The 22,647-nt window shown below is 35.8% G+C and overlaps 1 protein-coding gene across 1 annotated transcript in view; it reads right to left on the bottom strand.

Annotated features, from left to right (window-relative positions):
- Positions 1-1,851: 1,851 nt before the first annotated feature.
- LOC310733810 (fibrinogen C domain-containing protein 1-like) overlaps positions 1,852-22,647 on the bottom strand; it is a 93,879-nt gene continuing 73,083 nt past the window's right edge. The window contains exons 6-7 of the mRNA XM_083555239.1: positions 9,805-9,984; positions 1,852-4,453 (exon numbers count right to left, since the gene is read on the bottom strand). Of these exons, the coding sequence (XP_083411365.1) occupies positions 4,194-4,453; positions 9,805-9,984 (440 nt within the window). The 3' untranslated portion in view covers positions 1,852-4,193. The remainder of the gene's footprint in view (positions 4,454-9,804; positions 9,985-22,647) is intronic.

Genomic DNA, 22,647 nt, shown 5'->3' with positions numbered 1-22,647 from the left:
GTTTTATTTCTATTGTATTGTCCCTTGAGAAGATACACTAAAATGGTTGCTGAAATGTGAAGGGTGTACTTACTTTGGTGAGATACGGTGTCTATGCCAGCCTATAATTATAAATGTTGAGGTTTATTACACATACAAAATAGTCTCATATTTAAGAAGCTTTGCACAGCCAAAGTCATATAAAATATGACATTTCTGACAATTCATCAGGTTTTACCTACATGTTTGTGCATGTAACATAAATAATAAATCTACAGTTGAATAATAGATTTAATAAACCTGAATCACTATACAAAATATGAAAGTCCATCCAGTATGAAATAAGTGATGGGTTAATCAGCACTGAAATCAACATTTTTTGAGAACATTTTAAGAGCATATACCAACAAATGGTTTAGAATAAGAATGAATTCTTCAACATATACGGTATTAAACGTAAATGATAAAAAATGAAGTTTGGTTTTACTTTAACTTAAAAAGCAGGATTTCTAAGATTCAGACCCCAAGTGCTTTATTCTGGGGTCAGTAGTCCAGTATTATCTTTACTTTTCCTGCTAGAAGATACCAAAGATCCAAATACATCAAACTCACCAAAATTGAAAGAATATTATATTTTTTACATGTTTTGATTTATCTGATCACTGATAGCAAACTCTAGTCTTCTATAGTTCTGGTTAGATTAAAAACAGGTTTATCAAACAATTTGTTGTCATGAAAGTAATTGTAAATCAGGAGACTTGGTTACCCTGAAATCCGATGTTATGATAAGTTAGTATGCCATGAAGAGGTGTACGTAGAGTGTATGTGTGTAAATATATATATATATATATATATATATATATATATATATATATATATATATATATATATATATATATATATATATATATATATACACACACACACACACACACACACAGTAATCCCCTGTTAATCGCGGTGGTTACGTTCCAAAACCACCTGCGATGAATGAAAAACCGCGATACCCCAAACATTTTTATTTTATGGTTACAGTACTGTACTGTATTAACATTTTACTTTATTTTATAATTATTAAATATATTTCCTATTAATACATTTCATTATTTCAACATAAAACTCGATAAAATCAATTCCCTATAAGTTTTTTGGTCTATGGTGCTAAGAAACCGGGAAAATCAGCCAAACAAATAAGTCACATTTCAAATGCAATTTTGGGACGTGAGCGTCGAACCGTGATAAAGCGGAGGAATTGCTGTATATATAAAATCTTGACACAAACTGGATTAGAAAATCTCAGGTTAAATCAATAGTTGATATTCTTTGCAACAAATAATCATTTTGCCATGCAATTCAATATCTTAACAACTTAATCACCAGTTCTCTTTGCTGCTCACTTCTCTCTATTAACATTCATTCATTTATACATTTTCTTTAATTCTCTTTTTTTTTCTTATTGTCATAAAATATAGATTAGATAAACATAATCAGCAACTCTCATGTTTACTTTTCTTGAAAAGTAAGATTTAGGGATTAAGGTTTAAACAGAGATAACTCCAGGTAAAAGATGTAGTGTATTGTGTAGATATTTTTCCTGCCAGCCCGGTCATGTAGTCCCAGGTGTGTATATATAGAGGATTTTCAATTGGACTTCCAGCCAACCAGAACCAAATAATATTATAATAAGATGATATATTAAGTGTAATAATGTGATGGGGTAAGAAGGTATTGGAACAACCTACTGGAATAATTCTCATTACAGTGTCAGGGCTTTAAGATCAGCAAACCACACCTTTTCCTCTCTGGCTATACTTATTAATACTATTAAGAATGAGATTTTAGAACAGCATAGGATGTCACAATGCTCAGAAATTAATAAAATCATTTTTATTTAACAATATTATTTACCAATGTTATGCAATGTTATGGCACAAACACAAATATAATGAAATGGCCACAATACTGTGCTTTACTTTTTCTTCAGTGTCAATACAAAGCCTAAAAAACCCAGCAGACCTCAGTTTTACTGCTATAACTGTTTTTTTTTTTTTTTAGAAGTCTTTGTGATTTTAAAGCTCTGACCGATCCAAGTTAGTTTGTGCTTGTTCTTTTCTTCTGATCTAACTTTGTGAAACTTGAGCAAATGTTATGAATGGGTATGTTTCACAGTAACATTTACTGGACAGACAAAGAACAAAACTGTCAGCAGACCCCTTTTCCACTGATGTTGGTGCTGGAGCGGATGCTGTGTCAGGGATTTTGTAGGAACAGGCAAAATCATGTCAAATAATGCCGTACACATTGCTGGGATTGTTTAGTGATGTCTGTCAGTAAAAATCATCCAAATGATATTAAAAAGTATATGTACAGTATATTCTTTATGCTCTGTTGACATGACGAGAACAGTGGTACTTCAGGTTGTATTCCCATCTCATGGTTTCCTGATGCTGTTTGTGTGGAGTGTCCTAACCATGTGTTTCCACTGTGTCCTCAGCTTTCTTTACACCTTACTTTCCAGGTGTTTTGCAGGTCCTCTGACTACTCTCATTTGAAATTGTTATATGATAAAGTGTATAAATGTGTGTGTGGTGTCCTGTAGCTGAATGCTAAGCGTGTTCTAAGAGTGCACCCCTATACTCATCTGTATTTGGAACATTCTGTTCAATCTGAATATCACATTTATATTTGTTTATATCTTAGCAGACACATACATGTACTCACACACGCTCATTTTGATAATATTTGTCTTCTCGGGGTCTAATTTCAGACAATGTAGATAATATACATAATTTCTTTTCTTAATATTTATTATTTTCAACATTGTATATTAATATTGAAGCCATCCATTCTATAGAAGAACATGTATGAAATTATGCGGTAAACATAAGTGATGAACAACCCAGAATATGTTTTATATTTTTGATTGCTACCTCTGCTGCAAAGGATAAATTTATGTGGATTCTGCTGCGAACCATGAAGGAGAATGTGTGATGGTGTGGCGGTGCTTTCCTAGTGAAAATTTGAGAATTTAATCGAAACAGAGGGCACATTTTGCATCGACATGTCCTCCCAACTGGTTTGCACTTAGTGAGACCATAGTTTGTTTTTCAACAATGACCCCAAACACACCTCTAGGTTATGCAAGAGCTATTCGTTCAGGGAGAGTGATGGAGTGCTGCATCAGGTGACCTGGCATTCACAATTATCCAATCTAAATCAAGTTATGATGGTTTTGAATGAAACTGGACCAGAGAGTGAAGGAAAAGCAGCCAACAAGCACTCAACACCTCTGGGAACTTCTTACGATTGTTTGAAAATTGTTCCAGGTGACTACCTCATGAGTCTGATGGAGAAAATGGCTATATGTGTGCCAAACTGTCATCAAAATAAAAGGTAAAGAATCAAAATATTAAACAGGTTCTTGGTTAATCAACACATCTCTCTTAACTACATAATTTTATACTTGTTCTTTCATAGTTTGAAAGTTTGGATGTCTTCAGTACTAATATACAATGTTCAAAATGATAAAAAGTAATAAAAAACAATTAAGGAGAAGGTGTACAATCTTTTGACTGATACTGACTCAAAATGAGTTGTGGATGTGCAGCTGATTTAGCTATTTGTTCCTTAAGTTTGATAAAAAAACAAACAAAAAACACACACAGCTCCTAAACCAGCACAAACAGAGTGTTGGTGGAAAAAGGCTACAATTTCCCTGATGCATGGAGAAGTGAATGTGCAGATGTTCATTTACAAAGTGAACAAAGTGAAGCTCTGGAGTCGCTAAACTATTTAGAGGCCATTTATTCTATTAAAAAGAGGAGGACGTACCGCAAAGAGTCCACTATGCTCTGTCAGCAACAATAAAGACATTCATAGTACTCCACTCCACAGCAGTGGAGCACACCTATCAAAATGAACTTGGGGGGGGGGGATGTTTTTGGATTATTTCCATAGAGGCACCTTCACATTGCTGTTCGATGAAGGAGGACACAGCATCACTGGTAAAAGTCTCAGTAATTGTGCTCTTTTCCTTTAGAGTGCCGTTGTGAGTGTTAGAGTGAGGAATAGTTGAGACTGGGCTAATCACTCTGAGAATTATAGTCACAACATTTTTCAGAGAGATCACATCATTGTAAATTTTTTCGTCTGTACTTAGTGGCATATAGTCCACCTCTTTTCCATAAGTAGCATTCTTTTAGTGTCTTTCCTCACTAATTTTCCTCACACGTAGGCCTGATTTTTATCTCTGTGAATTTTAGAGAGTACTGCCAACCCGTCCAAGAGGACCACTCGATGCCGTCGGCGTAGGACGAGTGCTGGCCGCGCAGGTACTGTCCGTTCAGGTTGGACGTGTGGCAATTCCGGTACCACCAGGCTCCATGGTAGAAGGAGGCACAGTTGTTCTCCGAGTGATCGTTGTCCTTGTCCTTTGTGGTGAACTTCATGCCGTTGTGTTTGAGCAATGAGTCCCCTAAAGAAATAGAGAATAAATGGACCCAAAACAAGAGATTATTTTGTGACTCGATAAACTTTTTTAACATACTTATAAACTGCCACTGACTACACTACATTTTAAAGGACAAATCTACTGAGGTAGGAGGAGAATGACTGGAATATCAAAAGAATTTACTTCATTTTAAGTAAGTGCACATTGTCCGAGTTTTCAATGCTGTCCCAGTTTGCTAACTGATACATAAGTGCTGTAATTGTTAATGGATAAATCATAGGTTCTTATTTTTTTTCTTCTGTATGCAAACTCTTTCATGATAGCTAGCGATGTTAATTCACTTTTAAAGTGTTAAAACTAAAACACTGCCTAAAAAATCTACTCAGTGTAAAATGGCTAGTTAAATGGGTAGCTTGCTGTCAATTTTAACTTATACCTGTTTGGACAGGCAACTCGCTATTGGTGTAAATATATTGCTGTTATAAATGTGAAAGCATAACTGGGCTAACTATATTATTTTTAATGCAGTTTCTGAAGAGTTTACTCCCTAATTATTCACCAGGAATTATGCAGCTCATTAGTTCAGCCTCTGCCTCTAAAACTACAATTAATTAGTACTTTTGCACAGTAGTCTCTTTGATCTAAGAGTGGATTAAATGACATTGCATTCACTATAATATACATTCTATTTAATAGATGCATTCATTAATTGAGATTTATTAGAGGTATTGGATTTGCATTTACATTTTATTCATCAAACATATTTTTTCTTGATGTGAGACAGAATACAAACCAGGAATATAGATATTGAATAATTCAAGACTGAATTTGATCAATTTTTTTAATCATGCTATTTTTTTTTTATTTTTATAAAGATCCGTCTCTGTCTCTCATGTTTCTTGAGCTTGGCTTTTTTTTGTGCAATTTGATAAATTTTATTGTAAAATGTTTTACTCATTAGGCGCTTGAACTGCTTAGGGCGAGCAGACTTGGAGCTGATGCTCATGAATATGAAGTCTTAAAAGCCACATGTCTAGCTATCTGTAGAGACTCTGCTGAAACTCGTGACAACCAACAACCACAGGAAATGTCTTTTTGAGTGAATCTGCAAACAATCTTTGACATTGTATGCAAAATTATCAGTGCAGTACTAATAACTAGTTGCATGTGCAATAACTTTTAGAACTATTAGTGTAGACTGATTTTTCTGCCATCTGTTCTTCCCTGCTGTTACAATTTCCATTTGATGATCCATTTCACTTAACATTACCTTTATATGAATATTTATTTTGATTAAATTTTTTTATTTTTACTTTAAACTTTACTTTGAACTTTAACTGTGAGCGGCTGCAATCAAATAATTTCTCGATGGAATCAATAAAGTATTCCGATTCTGATTTTTGAACTTCCAGCATGAGAAAGAGTGCTTTAAATTGAAAAGCTAGCATGTGTAATGTGAAATAGAGAGAATAAAAGATCACATTACTATGTCCCATTACATTCCATTATGAAATTTATTTACTTATAATAACTGAGGCTGATTCAACAGTAAAAAAAAAAATGTAAAAACATGTCAAAGCTCATCATTTTATTAAAGGGTTTATACCTTGTACTTAATCTGCTAAAATAGTATTCATTAGCTGTAATGTCTTTACACAATGCAGAAGAAAGGAGAAGAGAGGAGAGAGAAAAACATTATGAGAAGAGATTAGAATGGAAACAATTAAAAGAGAAGAGAAGAGAAGAGAAGAGAAGAGAAGAGAAGAGAAGAGAAGAGAAGAGAAGAGAAGAGAAGAGAAGAGAAGAGAAGAGAAGATTCATTTGGTTTGTTGGAGCAGTATGATGGACTGCAAGTCTCATAAATGCAATGTTGCAGTGCTAACTGTAATAGAATTCAGCACTGATGACATCAGACTTTACTGCAGCCGTATGAATCATACCAGACCTTTTGAAGATATAAAGGAGATATCATATCATAAGGCAGAAATACTTTTATAAATCTCAGGTGGCTTATGGATACATCAGGTTCCTCTTTGCTTTATAGACAGTACTTTGTTTTTTTGTCCATAACGTCTCAAAGTGTTGAAACAGAATTGTGGAAAATTGTAATAACCACTACTTCAACCTTTGGAATAGTCAATTTCTGGAATTGACAGCAAATTCACATCAAAATACCACAGAGTTATGAAACTTAAATTAAGCCTAATGATCGTTTCGGTTTCTTACCAGTAGATTCCTTTTTTTTATTTGTCATATTTGATGCATAGAGTCAACTGTTTTTCAAGTTTTAGGTTTGAAATCAGGAAATCAGAACATTATTATGTAAGGAATAAAAAACTCAGGGCTGTGCTGTGTTGGAAAATAATCAGTAACAACGAGGTGCATTGTGGATCAAAGTCTTTTTTTAATAAGTGAATAATTGAATGTTTTATTCTTATATATATATCACATATCCTTTTTTTTTTACCTAGAAAAGTTACCAAGAAACTGTTCGAATATTTGTGCCATAAATGAAACCATCTGAGTCAGGACTTGAACAAGGTCACTCAATTCAAGTACCTGGGCTCATTCATCTGCTTCTTTTTCAGACACCCGAGCATGAGACAACACCACATGACTAATCTGGCAAATTACTGGAGTGCTCTATGATCCAAAGATGCTCATCGATCTCAAGGCAAAAGTGTACAATCCATATAGTTGCTCGGTCTGGGAAAGAGTGCTGTCCAGCCACCATTAAGCACCAACAAACTATCCATTTCTAGAAATGCTTTGCTGCACACTAATGTCTATCCCACTTTAATCACAAAATTGTCGGCAAAATAACAAAAGCGGCACTGGTCACAGAAAAGATGTGCAAAGTCTGACTGTGATCATACAGCCATGCCCTTCACGGTGGCAAGAAGACAGCCTTATGACATAGTCCTCAAGAAATCTGGCCTCATGGTCAGCCAAAGAACCACTGGCTCAACAGACTGAAGAAAGATTGCATTGTCATTGATTGAGTCAAGTAGAGTATGGTGTGCAGAATTGCAGTACCTGCATTAACACAAGACAAACTCTAGGAAAAAGAGGAAAAAGAATAGTTATCCCCTGAGAATCTGTAAAGGGGCAGGATTTGGAAAGAAAAACAAATAGCATGTCCTATTGCTTAAAGCAGCTGCAGAAACCTGATTGGCCACACCAAATTACTCATGTACAGGAAGCAATGAAGGTAGAAATGTGATTCTTGGCTGAAAGCCTAAGGGGAAAACAACTGCATTAGACTTTATCTTGCTGTCCACTGGCCTCATCATTTGTCATTTCTCATTTTAGAGGTAGCTGTAAACCACCAAATAACCTGACACAAAATGGTTAAGAAAAAAGACTTGAATAATAGGTGTAGTAAACTGGGAAAACTCACTAAATTGCTGGTATTGGTGTGGCTGAATTTTGGCAAAACAACCAGTAAGTTTTGGGACGTGCTGACTTTTAGTTTTGGAGTTTAAATGCTATGATCTTACTTACTACAATCATCTTTGATTTAAAAGTGCATAAGGGTGATTTATTTGCAAACAATATGAAACAAAAACCATGAGAATCATTAAATGCATGGCTTGTTGCTATTTCATCAAATTTATATAAGAATTCATGAAGTACTTTTGTCTCTTCAAATGTATATCTAGTTATATTGCAATGTTGGAATCCTGGCATGTAAATGCCTTTGTAACAACATACCACACATACTATATACTGGTATATTACTAGGAATTCTGGCTTTTTTCCCCTGACTTCTGATCTAATAGATCTGGTGATGAAATAGTACTTGACATCATTATGTGCTGAAATTTTTCGACTATATTACTGTTTTGCAGATGTTGCATTCTGTCTGCCCTTTGGACACTTCTCATAGAATTCTATGCAAAAGTGAGCACCGTATACCTTTCACATTAATAGGAAACTTGACTTCAGCTTTACTTTATTTTGTGCTACAGAAACCTGAAAGAGTGCTTGTTAATTAGAGCTGTGCAAAAGACGCCCCCCCCCCCCTTCCCTGACTTATATTTATAAAGTGTTTATTTGTCATCCATAATTAGCAAACTGTCCACCTTTATGGCATGCCATGGACATGTCACACTACCTCATTATCTCTGCTCCTCCCGGTGAGTCCGACCTGGTGAGGAGGCCAGAGGCAAAGGACAGGGACCAGGGACAGATTGATTGCAGAAAACCAATTAACGCTTGACAGAGGACCTGAGGGCAGTGCAGGTAAAGGTTCTCTGCCACACTGAGATAAGCAGCACATATATTTTACTTTTTCAGTATTTACAGGATAAGAAGTTTTAAACATGTTTGCTGAATTATCATGACAATTCCTACGTCTGGTTTGGGTCTGATCTCCTCACACTCTCGAGTCCAGCAGCTTACTTTACCAAAACTACACTTTTGAACTTTCATGGGCAATACAAAGGAGATACACAATCCAAAACATAATAATGGCTTTTATTGTACACGCTGCTCAACTTTTCCTACATTAGCAAAAAAATGATTCCAAGATGCCTTGAGCTTAAATTGCATCGAAAGATAAACGAGAAAAAGAGGGGAAAGTACTATAGTGCAAACCCACACTGCTGGAGATCCACTCAAATGATTTACTTTGATTGGTAAATACTAGAATATTCTTTAGCACATTTCTTAACCTAAAAAAAAATATTCATCCAAGTACTGTATAGCACACATGAAACTGTATATAGGCTTATTAAAAGTGTTCATATGCTATTGTGTTTATATACAAGCAATTCTGAATATAATTAAATAGAGGTACAATTTCAGATATCAGAAGAAATTAGATTGGATTCTGGTTAGATATTATAAATTATACTAGCTAGTATTTAATATACTCAAAATATATTGTTTTCTAGTGTAATTAATATCAGCCTGCTTTTATATCAACTATTATACTATTAACTATTATATCAACTTGGCTTTATATTATTTTAAATGATGTCTAAATTCACCTGATTTGATTCATGACAATAAACAGTGCCCAAAAAAGAATGGTTTTCCATGTAGTCCTATGAATGGATCATCTCACAAGATAATGCCACATTAAGGAAGTATACTTAGAAACTCTGATGATCAAAAGGTAAGCCTTTTTTCATAAGTTGGTCACAGCAAAGGTTGGCCTAAAAATAAAGCCTTGGCAGAAGAACCCTGTCGAGTATGTTCCACATTTCTGTAGTGCAGCATGAGTCTTTACAATCTGACTCTATAAAGCAATGCAGCTGTAACACACATCTGAAAGGTTCCTCCTTCCCCATAAATCTAAAGGATTCTATCTAAGGATGGATTTTGCCACTCATACTTGCTAAAGCTTTCAGGACAAAGAATGAACCTACCAGCGGTTCCTGAGTAGTCCGCTATGCTCAATGGGTAGCCGTCCTCATCCGGGTCGACGGAGAACAATCCTACGCCAAAGGATCCATAGTGCGCGAACGAAGTGCTGTTCTCAAAGTCCTCCAGGTCAATCCTCATCTCATAATTAGCCTGAATAGTCAGAGCATGAATCCGCTTCAGACCTGAAAAAAACAACAGTAAGTTTAATGACAGAACCTAAATAAAAAAAAAGAATTGAATACATTGTATATAAAGGTGTCTGGCTGGCAGCGAACATGAACATGAACATGAACTGTATTATCTGAGAGCCATCATCATATATATGTATGATGTAAATATGTATAAAAAATAAATAATAAAATATACAGTATATATATATATATATATATATATATATATATATATATATATATATATATATATATATATATATATATATATATATATATATATATATATATATACAGTACAGACCAAAAGTTTGGACACACCTTCTCATTCAAAGAGTTTTCTTTATTTTCATGACTATGAAAATTGTAGTCACACTGAAGGCATCAAAACTATGAATTAACACGTGGAATTATATACATAACAAAAAAGTGTGAAACAACTGAAAATATGTCATATTGTAGGTTCTTCAAAGTAGCCACCTTTTGCTTAGATTACTGCTTTGCACACTCTTGGCATTCTCTTGATGCCTACTTTGAACAACCTACAATATGACATATTTTCAGTTCACTTTTTTTGTTATGTATATAATTCCATATGTGTTCATTCATAGTTTTGATGCCTTCAGTGTGAATCTACAATTTTCATAGTCATGAAAATAAAGAAACTCTTTGAATGAGCAGGTGTGTCCAAACTTTTGGTCTGTACTGTGTATATAATATATATAAACTTTTGGTCTGTACTGTATATATAATATATATACAGTACAGACCAAAAGTTTGGACACACAAGGTGTATATATATATATATATATATATATATATATATATATATATATATATATATATATATATATATATATATATATATTTATATATATATATATATATATATATATATATATATATATATATATATATATATATATATATATATATATATATATATATATATCACAGCCAGGCATAACATCATGACCAGTGAGTAAATAACACTGATTATTTGTTCATCATGGCACCTGTTAGTGGGAGGAATATATTTTCGACAACGACTGAACATTATATATAATGTGTGTGTGTTTTGAACATTGTACTTATTCAGCCACAAGGATGTTACAGAATCTTTCACTTCAACCCATGTAAAGCATATCTTCGTGGAGCTCACTTTGTGCACAGGGGCATTGTCATGTTAAAACAGGTTTGTGTCTCCTAGTTCAAAGAGAAGGGAAAAAGCAATGCTGTTACATCCAAAGACATCCTATACAATTATGATTTTTTAATTCTGTGGTAACAGTTTGAGGAAGAAGCACATATGACTGGAAAAGGCAGGCGTCCTATTACTTTTGACTGTATATTATCATAACATGAACACGTATTAAGACCTTAGGTGCAACACCAGAATGAATAAAAATTCACAAACTGCATGAGAGTAACACATATGGGGTAGAGTTTGAGTAAAACCGAGGTAAACCGAGTAAAACCTGTCTGACAGCTCACACAAAAAACTGACATTTATAAAAAATCTGGGAAAATGTCATACAAAGCCAATAATAAACCCACAAGTACAATCCATCAATGTATTAGTAGTATTATTACTATTACACACAGAAGACAGAGGAAGAAAGCATTTTGAGGGCCAGAGCTGTACACATAGCCGGTCAGCTTTTCCTTTAAAAGGTTCATCAAACAGAAGAAACTCATATCTTTAATTTCATGTCTGGTAGCCTCATTAAGTTTAATTTTGCTGCTGGTACACCGTATGAAAATGAAGGTTAAAAACAAAGCTGTCACATGAAACTACTTTTGCAAAAAAAATGTGACCATGACAACTAAGACTATTTATTCAATTATGATCAGTACTTTAGATCATTACTTTGTATTTCCTGTAAGTATTATTTCATAGTAATAACTGTGATGTAAGAATGTAATACAATTTCAGCACATTTGCTTTGTAAAACACTGCACATATTTAAACATGTACACTTTCTAACTTTCATTCATTCATTCATTCATTTTCTCCCGCTTATCCGTAATTCGGGTCGCGGGGCAGCAGTCCAAGCAGGCCCCCGCCTTCGACTGCTGCCCAATCCTCACAGCACCGTCCCTTACGGTCCCTCCTGCAGGTGGTGAGCCCACGGGAAGGCGGCCCCACGTCACTCCGACGTCATGGACCTTGATATTTCCCTCGTAAGGACCCCCGGAGCATAGAGGGTTAAGGGCCTTGCTCAAGGGCCCAAGAGTGGCAGCTTGGCGATACCGGGGCGATTGAACCCCAGACCTTCCGATTGGCAACCCAGCGCCTTAACCACTGGAGCCACCACTCCCCAACTTCTAACTTTCAATCAGGTTTAAATGGCTCAGTACATACTCTCACTTTCATTTTTAATTAGGTAAAAGTTTCTTTTTTTACCATTTTGTAACCCCACAGATGAACTTAACGCTCCCATTTATAGCTTTGAGAACGATGCTAAGTTGTTTGCCCGTTTTCAGGAGTAATTGCGTGTTACGTACAAAGCTGGCGCAAACACCTCAGTAGCTTCTCAGAGCTTGAAAGCAACCATTAAGTTTATCTCGGAGTGAAAAAGAGAAAAAATCCCGAAAACTATACTTACTGAGTCAAAATCTTAACCAATTAAAATCAAATGTTCACAAAGCAGCGAAGGGAAACATTAAGCTAGATGAGGGCTAGATGAACCAAGCTGTTTCCGCCCGTTTTCAGACATAATTAGGCAAATTTTGCATGTTTTGTCGGAAATGGGCAATCTCGAACGGGAATGGGAGACCGAATACATATTTCCGCTCCATGTACCAAACTTTTCACTTTTAGCTAAATTATCCCTCAGCAAGGTTTGTATGTCATTATATCGGCCTTACAAACGCAGGTCCAAAGCAGCACCTTGCTCGGAGCTGTGTGTGTGTGTGTGTGTGTGTGTGTGTGTGTGTGTGCAATGCTGCCAGGTGCATAGTTTTTTCTTTCAACTACAATGCACATATTCACTCACAGATACTTTCATTTGTGGCAAAAAAATAACATTTTAGGACTTTTGTGAAAAATACTTTTTAGAAACTACATCACTATATTTTATTTAATACATTTTCGTAAACTGGATTTAACGATGGATATATTGTAATTATAATTGAGATCTATCTCTAATGAGCAAGGCAATGGCAAGAGGAAAAAAAGTCCTTTAAATGACATGAGGAAGAAACCTTGAGAAAAAAAAAAACAGACTGTTAGGAATATTCCCCAAATGCCAAGCGCTGCAGTTAAAGCTCACCGGAATGCATTTCTGACACCAGAGCTACACTTCTGGGTTTGGTTTAATTTGCTATGTGTTTTTTGTTGCCTTTCACATCCTGTTTCAACCCATGTCTTGTCATTAGCTGCTTCTCTCATATATCGTTGTTGCCTGCACCTGTTTTTGGTTTACAAATGATTATTTTGTATTTTTATTCCCACCTGTGTTCTTTCTTCCCTTGCGAAGTATCTTCTCATTGTGACCAAGATTTTTGATTCTACCGTGTCGTTATTTTGTTGATTTGTTTTGCCTTTTTGTTCTTTGATCGAAAGTATAATTTTCACATTGATGCATCTTTTGCAAATTTTTTTTGACACATTTACTCAATCACACCTTTTCACACCTTTGCTCAATCGTTGGCTTGGAGATCCAGAGTGGGCAAATTTGGAAGTTGGAGTTCTCAGTTGCCATATTTGGAGGCCACAGTGATTGAAGAGGTTTGGAGTTCTCCACTGGCTGTGAAAAGAGGAGTCTATTCTAACCTGGGTGACCCCCAGATATTGTCATTCTAAATGATCCTATTTCTATAACTGCATTCTATAAAGTCAAGCAGTGCTTAAAAATAATAATAATAATAATAATAATAATAATAATAATAATAATAATAATAATAATAATAATAATAATAACATTTCCATACGTTTGTGACAGGTGCTGCAGTCGACCTCAAGAAAAAGTAATACAGTTAAATTAACACTTTCCCTATTCAAATCTTTTAACTAACACAACTGCTGATTAAAACTGGAATATTAGCTCCATTCTTTCCCTTTCACACTGTTTACTTACAACTTTGACACCAGCCTTTGTTTAATAAGAACTTCATTTGCATATCTTCATTACTCAACTCGCTTTTAGTCCCAAGATTTTTTCACAGAAACTTTTCCCAGCACTTAACAGCAGCTTTTCATAACACAATCAGATCTCGAGTGTCTGTTAACACACTCAGTGAAGCTACATTTCATAGAACTCAGGTTAGCTCTCTATCATCAAGGCTTCAAGTTCAATACAATGAATATATATATATATATATATATATATATATATATATATATATATATATATATATATATATATATATATATATATATATATATATATATATATATATATATATATATAAAGCATGGAGCATACATTATGCACATGAGTTTTCCACAGGAAGACCAGGTACTTGTACATGTGTGTATGTGTGTGTTTGTGTGTATGTGTGTGCCTGTGTCCCATAACATCAGAACACAAAATCAATGAGCCTGGGATTCTTTTTTGCAGAATTTCAGGACTATTACTTGGTTATTTACTGCAGAAAGTGGAAGATTAATCAAACTATGTATATCATATACAACTGCACTGGTATATACTACACTGCACTGCTATACACTATGTCTTAAATCATTTACTGCTCTATTAGGAATGCAGTTTGAAATGAGTATTCAAGATCAATTGAGTATTTGGGAAACCCATGAACACATCGCTGTTGCTGCAAATATTACTACAGACCCAGTCATAGAAATCATTGTTTCCAATTTTCTCATAAAAGCTCTTCTCTTTAAATTCTACTATTAATAGTGTGTGTATTTTTGGTCTTGAGACTGGTGGTGTGATGACTGAGACTATAAACTTGTTATTAAATGTGAGGATCAGAACCTGGTGGTTTGTTGCTATTGCATCATTTCAAGTAATTTACTCTTACAATCAAAGATTTCACTTAAAAATTATTTGTGCTGTAAAATAAGAAGTGGTGCATATCACCAAAATACTGTGGCCTACATTAAGTGTTCAATTCAGACACAAGGTTGGAAACATAATATTTGGTAGACCTATACATCTTAATAAAAATTGCCCTGGAAAACTCCTCTATTTTAAATAGAAAAATTGGAGTGAACAGTTTCTGCCCTCATGCCATGTTTCCCTGGTTGCAGACAACATGTTTTAGGTTTTAGCCAAAAAGCATGTTACAGCTTTTTGTTCTAATCCTGTTCCACCCCTTATTTGTTTTTGTCTGGCTATTTTCTGTTCTCCATTTTTGTGTAAGTCCTTGAATAGTGTGTGTAAATACTGTATACTCCTGGTCAAGAACATAAGGCAAGCCCAAAATGGCAAAATATTGCTCTTTTAATAGTTTAAAAACAAATGATTGGTTAGACAATTAGCATCACTTTTGCCTGATATTCATTTAAAGGTTCATGCATGATGGGTCAGGTTCCCTGGTGGTCTAGTGGTTAGTATGCGGCGCTCTCACCGCTGCGGCTCGGGTTCGATTCCCAGTCAGGGAACCGACCCCAGCCATTAGGGTTGCACAAGCCAATGCACTCTTAGTGCCGGTCCCAAGCCTGGATAAAGGGGGGGTTGCGTTAGGAAGGACATCCAGCGTAAAAACGTGCCAAATCAAACATGCGAATGATGAATACGGATGATCCGCTGTGGCGACCCCTAATCGGAAAAGCAAAAAAATAAATAAAATAGAAATAAAACCCAATATTATTGTTGGGATTCAAACAGTTGAAGATGTGTAGCTGAAAATATCATAATTAAAATTTTTATACGTTCTTTTATTACCTGAAACAGTTTACATGCCCAAAAGAGAGTCTAAGGAGTGCATTTATTTCATTCTTCTAATTCCCTGACCAATGATTTGTTGTAAAGACCAGTTAACTCTTTTTTGTTTGTTGGAGTTTGTTTTTTTACTGTTTTAAATGAAGATTGTTTGATATATACAATTTTAGAAAGATTTACTACAAAAACTCAGGCTGGTGTTCTTAAACTTGTGTCAAAGTGTATATAGACAGTTAGGGCAATTGTGAAACCTGGAATTGACATTTCATTTTTCATTTTCATTTTTATAAGATATTAACACAATGCCAGATTTGATTTATAACCTGATTCTCATGATTTGAAACCCACATGTTTACAGCAAGGTGCTTGTAGAAGAAGTTACACAATAAACTTTATTCAGGTTTATGATTTCTAATTCAACCTGCAACATGTCCCCCGTGTCTGACATGGGGTTTCACGGATGATCATGTCACTTGACAACATTAGGAAACAACATTTTCTAAGAACACCATCCTTGCATCAGCTTTCTTGTATGTTAAAGAAAGTAGAAATAGACATATGATCCTACATATATGTCCTACGATTGTTAATTACTTACACATACTGTACTGAACTGTACACATATCAACATACGTCCTAATTTTATAGTACCCGTACATACCTCTAACCGTACTCCAGGATGTGCTTTTTTTTTATCTTTTCATAAAACAGATAAATAAAGGTAAGCATTTGAAGATCATACAGATCTCTTTGCCTCAAGCTTAGCCAGGCAGAGCACTCATAGCCGCGGGCATGCTCGAATAAAAGAATGCACAGCTCCATTGACTTATTAACGAAACGTGGCAAATATTTGAGCAGCTGACGCACTGCTGATGTTTAAACAGTTCGCTTGTTTGGAGGTCTAATTTATTCTCGCAAGAATTTCACACTCACGTCGGGCTGTCAAACAATCTTCGGAATCAAAGCTTTATGTTTGGGTGTAATCACAATAATTACGGTTCAAATGTATCAGGTTATTTACACACATTTGTTCGACGTGTTTGCTGAAAATGAAACAAATTAGCAACGCATAAGTTGCGAGCACAACTTTTTTTCAATGTATTAAATGTAAAAAATAAATAAATGGAATATTCTATACTATATCAAGTCAAGTTCATTTCTATAGCGCGTTTCACAACAGACATTGTTATGAGGAAGAAACCTTGAGAGGAACCAGACTCAAAAGGGAACCCATCCTCATTTGGGTGATATCTAGAGTGATATATTTTCCAGTCGTGGATCCTCCTCAAACTGTTACTACAAAGTTGGAAGCACAGAATTATAAAGGATGTCTTTGGATTCAGTAAACTGAAAATTTCCCTTCACCTAAACTAGGAGACCCAAACATATTCCAGCATGATAATGCCCCTGTGCACATAGATATGCTTTACATGAGTTTTAGGGAAGATCTTGATTGGCCTGCTGTAGTGTCTGGGCTCAAACCTATTAAACACCTTTGGGATAAATTGGAATACTGACCCTAGGCCTCCTCACCGTACATCAGTACCTGATTTTACTAACACACTCGTGGCTCAAAAATCACCACAAGCACACTCCAAAGTCTAGTCGCACATCTTCCTGGATGACTGGAGGATATTATAAGTGCAAATGGGGACTAAATGTGGAGTCGGATGTTAAAAAAGCATATTTGAAACTCAGGTGTCTGCAAACTGTCCATATAGTGTAAACATTAACCCCTGTTTTTTTCATACCCACTTGTACTGCTGTGTGTGTTAGCATCTTTCCTGCATACATTAACCAATGCTTATTTTAAATTGTATATATTTTAGGTATTAGAAATCAATAGCAATAAGAAATAATAACTCGGGCTAATGATTGCAAAGAAAAAAAGATGTATGTCATTTTGTTTTTATATAAAAAAAAAATGTATGTGTGCTGAATGGTTCCATTATCATTACAAAAAAATGGGGCTGTGACTATAAAAAGTTTGAGTACCCCTGGTCTACATTATGTGAGTGTTAATGAAAACGAGCTATTCTTTGTGAATAAGATGTGTGTTTTGCAGTGGAGCGTGACAGTCCGCTCTACTCTCCTTTTCTTTCCGTGCAACAAAACAGGGTCATTAATATTTAATCACAGTCCTCCATCTGTGTAGCTGTTCATGGGAGAGCTTTCGGGAACAACAGGCTCATACACAGAGGTGTTCCTCTCACTCTGTCACAAAACTGCACTGAGAGGAGAAATGAATAGGGAGAGAAAGAGAGGAGGGTGATAAAAGCTCAGCACGAGTGCATGCTGACACACACACACACACACACACACACACACACACACACACACACACACACACGCACACACACACACGCACACACACCTCTCTCTTTCTCTCTGGAGGTGGAGGTGTTGTGCCTGTAAGCTATCAGGTCTTGGTATGGGGACTCTGAACACCTGGCATGTGACTGACATGTCAGAGGCACATTAGATCTTTGACACACTTACACACAAATGCACAATTCTGCCACTCATTTCGCATCTGATGTGAATATTTCATAAATATTTAAATACAAATATAAATATTTAAGAAAGTAAACAGCTTTAAAAAATAACAACACTATTTTAGTACGCTTTGGTGATATTTAACACATAACCTGGATCAGCCATAACATTAAAACTACTTACAAGTGTAATCCATTTTTTTTATTTTGTTTTTATTCCAGTCACTTTACAGGGGTAGAATATTTTATGGCGCAAATATACGGCCAGTTCTCAAAGCTGTGGTGTAAGAAGCAGGGGAAATGGGCAATATCTTAATGACCTTGACAATTGTGATGGTTTGACAACTGGGTTTCAGAATCTCCAAAAACGTCAGGCCTTGCAGGATTGTTCACAGTTTTCAGTAATTAGCACCTACCAAAAGTGGTCCGAGAAAAGACAAGCAGTTACCTGGTAACAAAGACATGAGCACCCAAAGATCACTAATGTGGGCCTGAAGTAAAGACTAGCCCATCTGACCTGGATCCATAGAAGAGCTACAGTAGCACAAATTGCTGGCTATGATATAAAGGTTTCACCAAGTGCATCACAGCTCAAAATGGTCAGAGATACCATGCTGACCCCTGTCTATCACCAAAAACTCCATGGAGCATGGAGAATATGACCTGGTTTGAAAATTCACATTTTCTTTCACGTCATGTGAAAGGCCAGGTGCGTGTGCGTTGAAGAGATGGTGCCAGAATGCACAAAAACCAAAAATACAAGAAAGTATTGAGGAAGTGTGAAGTGTGAGCAAAGTTCTGCTAGGAAAACATGGGTCCTGGCATAAAAAAATTATACACGTCACATGTATTTTACAACACAGTGAAATTGTTTCTTCACATATCCCAGTAATGTGAAGAAGCTGGGGCCAAGCTCGGGGTCCCCAAGAGTGGCAGCTTGTAATATCCCGGGTAGGTGATCGGTTCCAATCAGTAACCCAAAGTCTTCACTCTGAGGTACCACCTTGTGCTGGTGTTAAAAAAAACACTCAACAACTTTTAAACTTAAATAAATAAATAAACAAAAATAAATTAATAAATAAATACAGGTAGTCCTCAACTTACGGTGGAGATGTGTTTTGATAACCTCATCATATCTTAAAAATATGGTGAGTCGAGACATGGCCTAGCCTACCCAGGAGTCTAAAAGAATGGTGATCAGTCGTAGGTGATGGAGTAGTATATGGAGTAATATTGCTCTGTATTGCTACATAAATTAGCAAAACAGTTCATTTTACAGTACCATACTGTAAAAACTATATCTATCTGGCAGGAGGCGCATGGATGAGCGCGGGTTCACGAGGACAGAGCATATGCTGCTGCAGTACATTTGCCTGCACGAAAATATTATTACAATATTGTTGTATCGCTATCATCATTGTAAGATCGAAAAATCGTAAGTCGAACAATAATGGACCATCTGTAAATAAATAAATCAAGTTTTTACAAATTAGTCACATATCATGCAATTCTTGACAGTATCAGATGCTTCACATCTTTATCAGCAGAAATCGTATTAATCCGTCAGCTTCTCTGTGTAAATTTCTTGACCCGCTTTACCCTCTCCATCTGGTTTTCCAACTTCCCCTCCGAAAAGCGTCGTACACATCACTGTTTATCACTGCTTTCACGTCAGGCTAACCAAATAGCCTCTCGGGGACCAAGAGACATGTGGTGCATCCAGAAGGTAGCACAGACTATGAAATTAATTGCTTTTTGAAATAATTTTGCTTTTATCTTAATATCAGACTGCAACTATCTATCTTTAATACAGAGCTAAAATCTATCAGAAACATGTGTGGCATCGGGACCTGTGAACCTACTGTACAAATCAGATCTCGGGTGGATATGCTTGACACTAAGCAAATTTTCCTCTTTGAGAACAGTAAGGTCTAGGCTTTCACCTAATTTACACATCACAATTTCTCAGCACAAAGTAATGTTGAGGTCTGTGTGGCGCACCAACAAAAATCTTCACTGAACAGAAAAAAACTTCCACTGAAGCAGAAAAAAAGATTTTTTGTTATTTTTATTTTTGAAATGTGCATATAACTGAAGGACATTAATGCAAGCAGAGTATCTCGGCATTATCTGGTGGAGAAAGATAAGTAGGCGGCTCCAAACAATAAGCATAAGGATTAAAGCAAATGCTTTGTGGATGTTGAACGAGGTCATGGTTTATTCAGAAACATCAGGCTCACATACAGATCACAGATAAAGACCGCATTATAACTACCAATGTGTTCATGGTGCATGACAACTCAATGGGGACTGTGGTATCATTGTGCTCAAATCTCTACCTGCAGAAACGGAGCTTCGCTTTCACTGTACTACATACATGTAATCCACAATGCCGAGAAGAAATTGGGAAGATTAAAGGTGGTCTCAAGGATTTATTTGGGTAATCCAGCTCTTGAGTTCTTGAAGCATAGACTAACAAATAATGTCAACTGAGACCTAATGTGTTCTCTCTGTGCAAGATTTATGGATAAAAAGCTTAATGGCTCAAATAAACAACCAGAATACTAGTGTATACATTGAAATAGTCTGATATTTGATTTCATCCATCCATCCATCCATCCATCCATCCATCCATCTATCTATCTATCTATCTATCTACGCTTGTTGCTTTGCGGTCATTGCTCCCATACCTAAATGCATCCACCTTTGCTTTTGCAAACCATTCGTGTTAGTGTGCTCTTGTGAAACACTCACCTACACATTTATATACCTTTAACGAAACCAGCCTGTATTCTTTTTTATTCTATTCTACTGTTTTCTTGTTTTTTATGATTATAACAGTGTTCCACTTTAGCTGCTCTGCTGTGATCCGGCCCCTGCTACAGGCGTTGACATCTTTTCTGGCTTTGCCTCAGTAAACATCACACTTAAAACGATTATACAGAAAGACAGGTTTCACTGAGTAGTTTAACCAAGGTGTCCATATGAAGGAGCATATTTTGAATATTTAGAAATTGGCTCAAAAGTGTAGATCTAGTAGACAACCAAGAATCATAATTGCCAAATCAATTTTTATTCAATCAACTCTCTGGAGGAACACCCTGTTTTCTGTATTTTCTGTCAAATCAATAATCAACAACCTAGTATTCATTATTAAAATGAATAATTATTACCTTTTGTGTAATCAGGGAAATTAGCAGGACAAAGGCTCCCTATTACTTTTACTGCTATTAGCTATAGCTATTACTGGTGATCTCTCTAATACTAGAATCTCACTCTGTACTCCCCTGTTGTCTGGCAAACGATACCAGCTCTTTTCTATGGGTGGTCTGGCTCCTCAACACATACCACTCACAACCAGGATCTGGTCTATATATATGGACTGACCACATACTACTGTATTCTAAATAAAATACTTCAGGCCTATGTTATGTACACTACATACATTTTATGGACAAAAATACTGCACTTATAATAACCACCAGATTTAAGAGTAAGGTTTTATAGATTTTTGCTTATTCAACCACAAGAGTGTTAGTAAAATCAGGTGCAGTACTGATGTAGAGTGAGGAGGCCTAGGGTGCAGTCAGCGTTCACAGTTTAATAAAAGTCTCAGTAAAATAAATTAAGAAACAGAATGCAGAGTCAGAAACTGTGCAGGGTTCGAGCAAAGGGAAAACAGATTTCAAGGACCTGAAAACCAGAGAGATAAAAACAAAAGACAACCGTAATATAAATTAGAGAAAAATAATACTTCGCAAATGCAATTTGTCTTCGAATCTCTATATATACAGGGAGATATATATATACGTTGAACCTGGAATAGTGTGTTGTCTTTTAGGTCAACCATGTTGGATGGTAAGTCCTCGGCGTAGTGTGAATGGAAAGTATGTGGTTTTGATTGAGGTGTGCAGCTATGTTTAGATTAAAGTGTTAGGTGTGTTTGGGTTAATTTGTGTATTTTCTGAAATGTGTAGCTGTGTTTTGTCTGTGGTGTGCTAGTGTGTTTTGTTATCTTTTCAAATGTGTTTTTGCATTGTTAGAGTTGTGCAAGTGTGAATGAACACTTGCTCCCTCATAGTATTTAGAGTACAATGCTAAAGACGGTAGTTTTGGTGTCTAATCTATTCCGGCTGTATTAGCATGTTCTGCTTGTCACACTTGCACCTCCACATAGGAGAGTCAAAATATTCTTGATGCTCTTTGAAAAGCCGAGGTTGACAATTTTTGAAGAGTTAGTTCAGAAGCAGCCAGCTGTTCGAATGTAAGCAATTGTGAAATGTCAAAACACAAAACTTCACAAACACACGAAAACACATAAAAAAATGACA

The sequence above is a fragment of the Silurus aristotelis genome (assembly GCF_946808225.1).
Source record: "Silurus aristotelis genome assembly, chromosome: 11".
Lineage (NCBI taxonomy): Eukaryota > Metazoa > Chordata > Actinopteri > Siluriformes > Siluridae > Silurus > Silurus aristotelis.
Note: the sequence above shows the minus strand (reverse complement) of the source record. Positions and strands in the feature narration are given on the sequence as shown.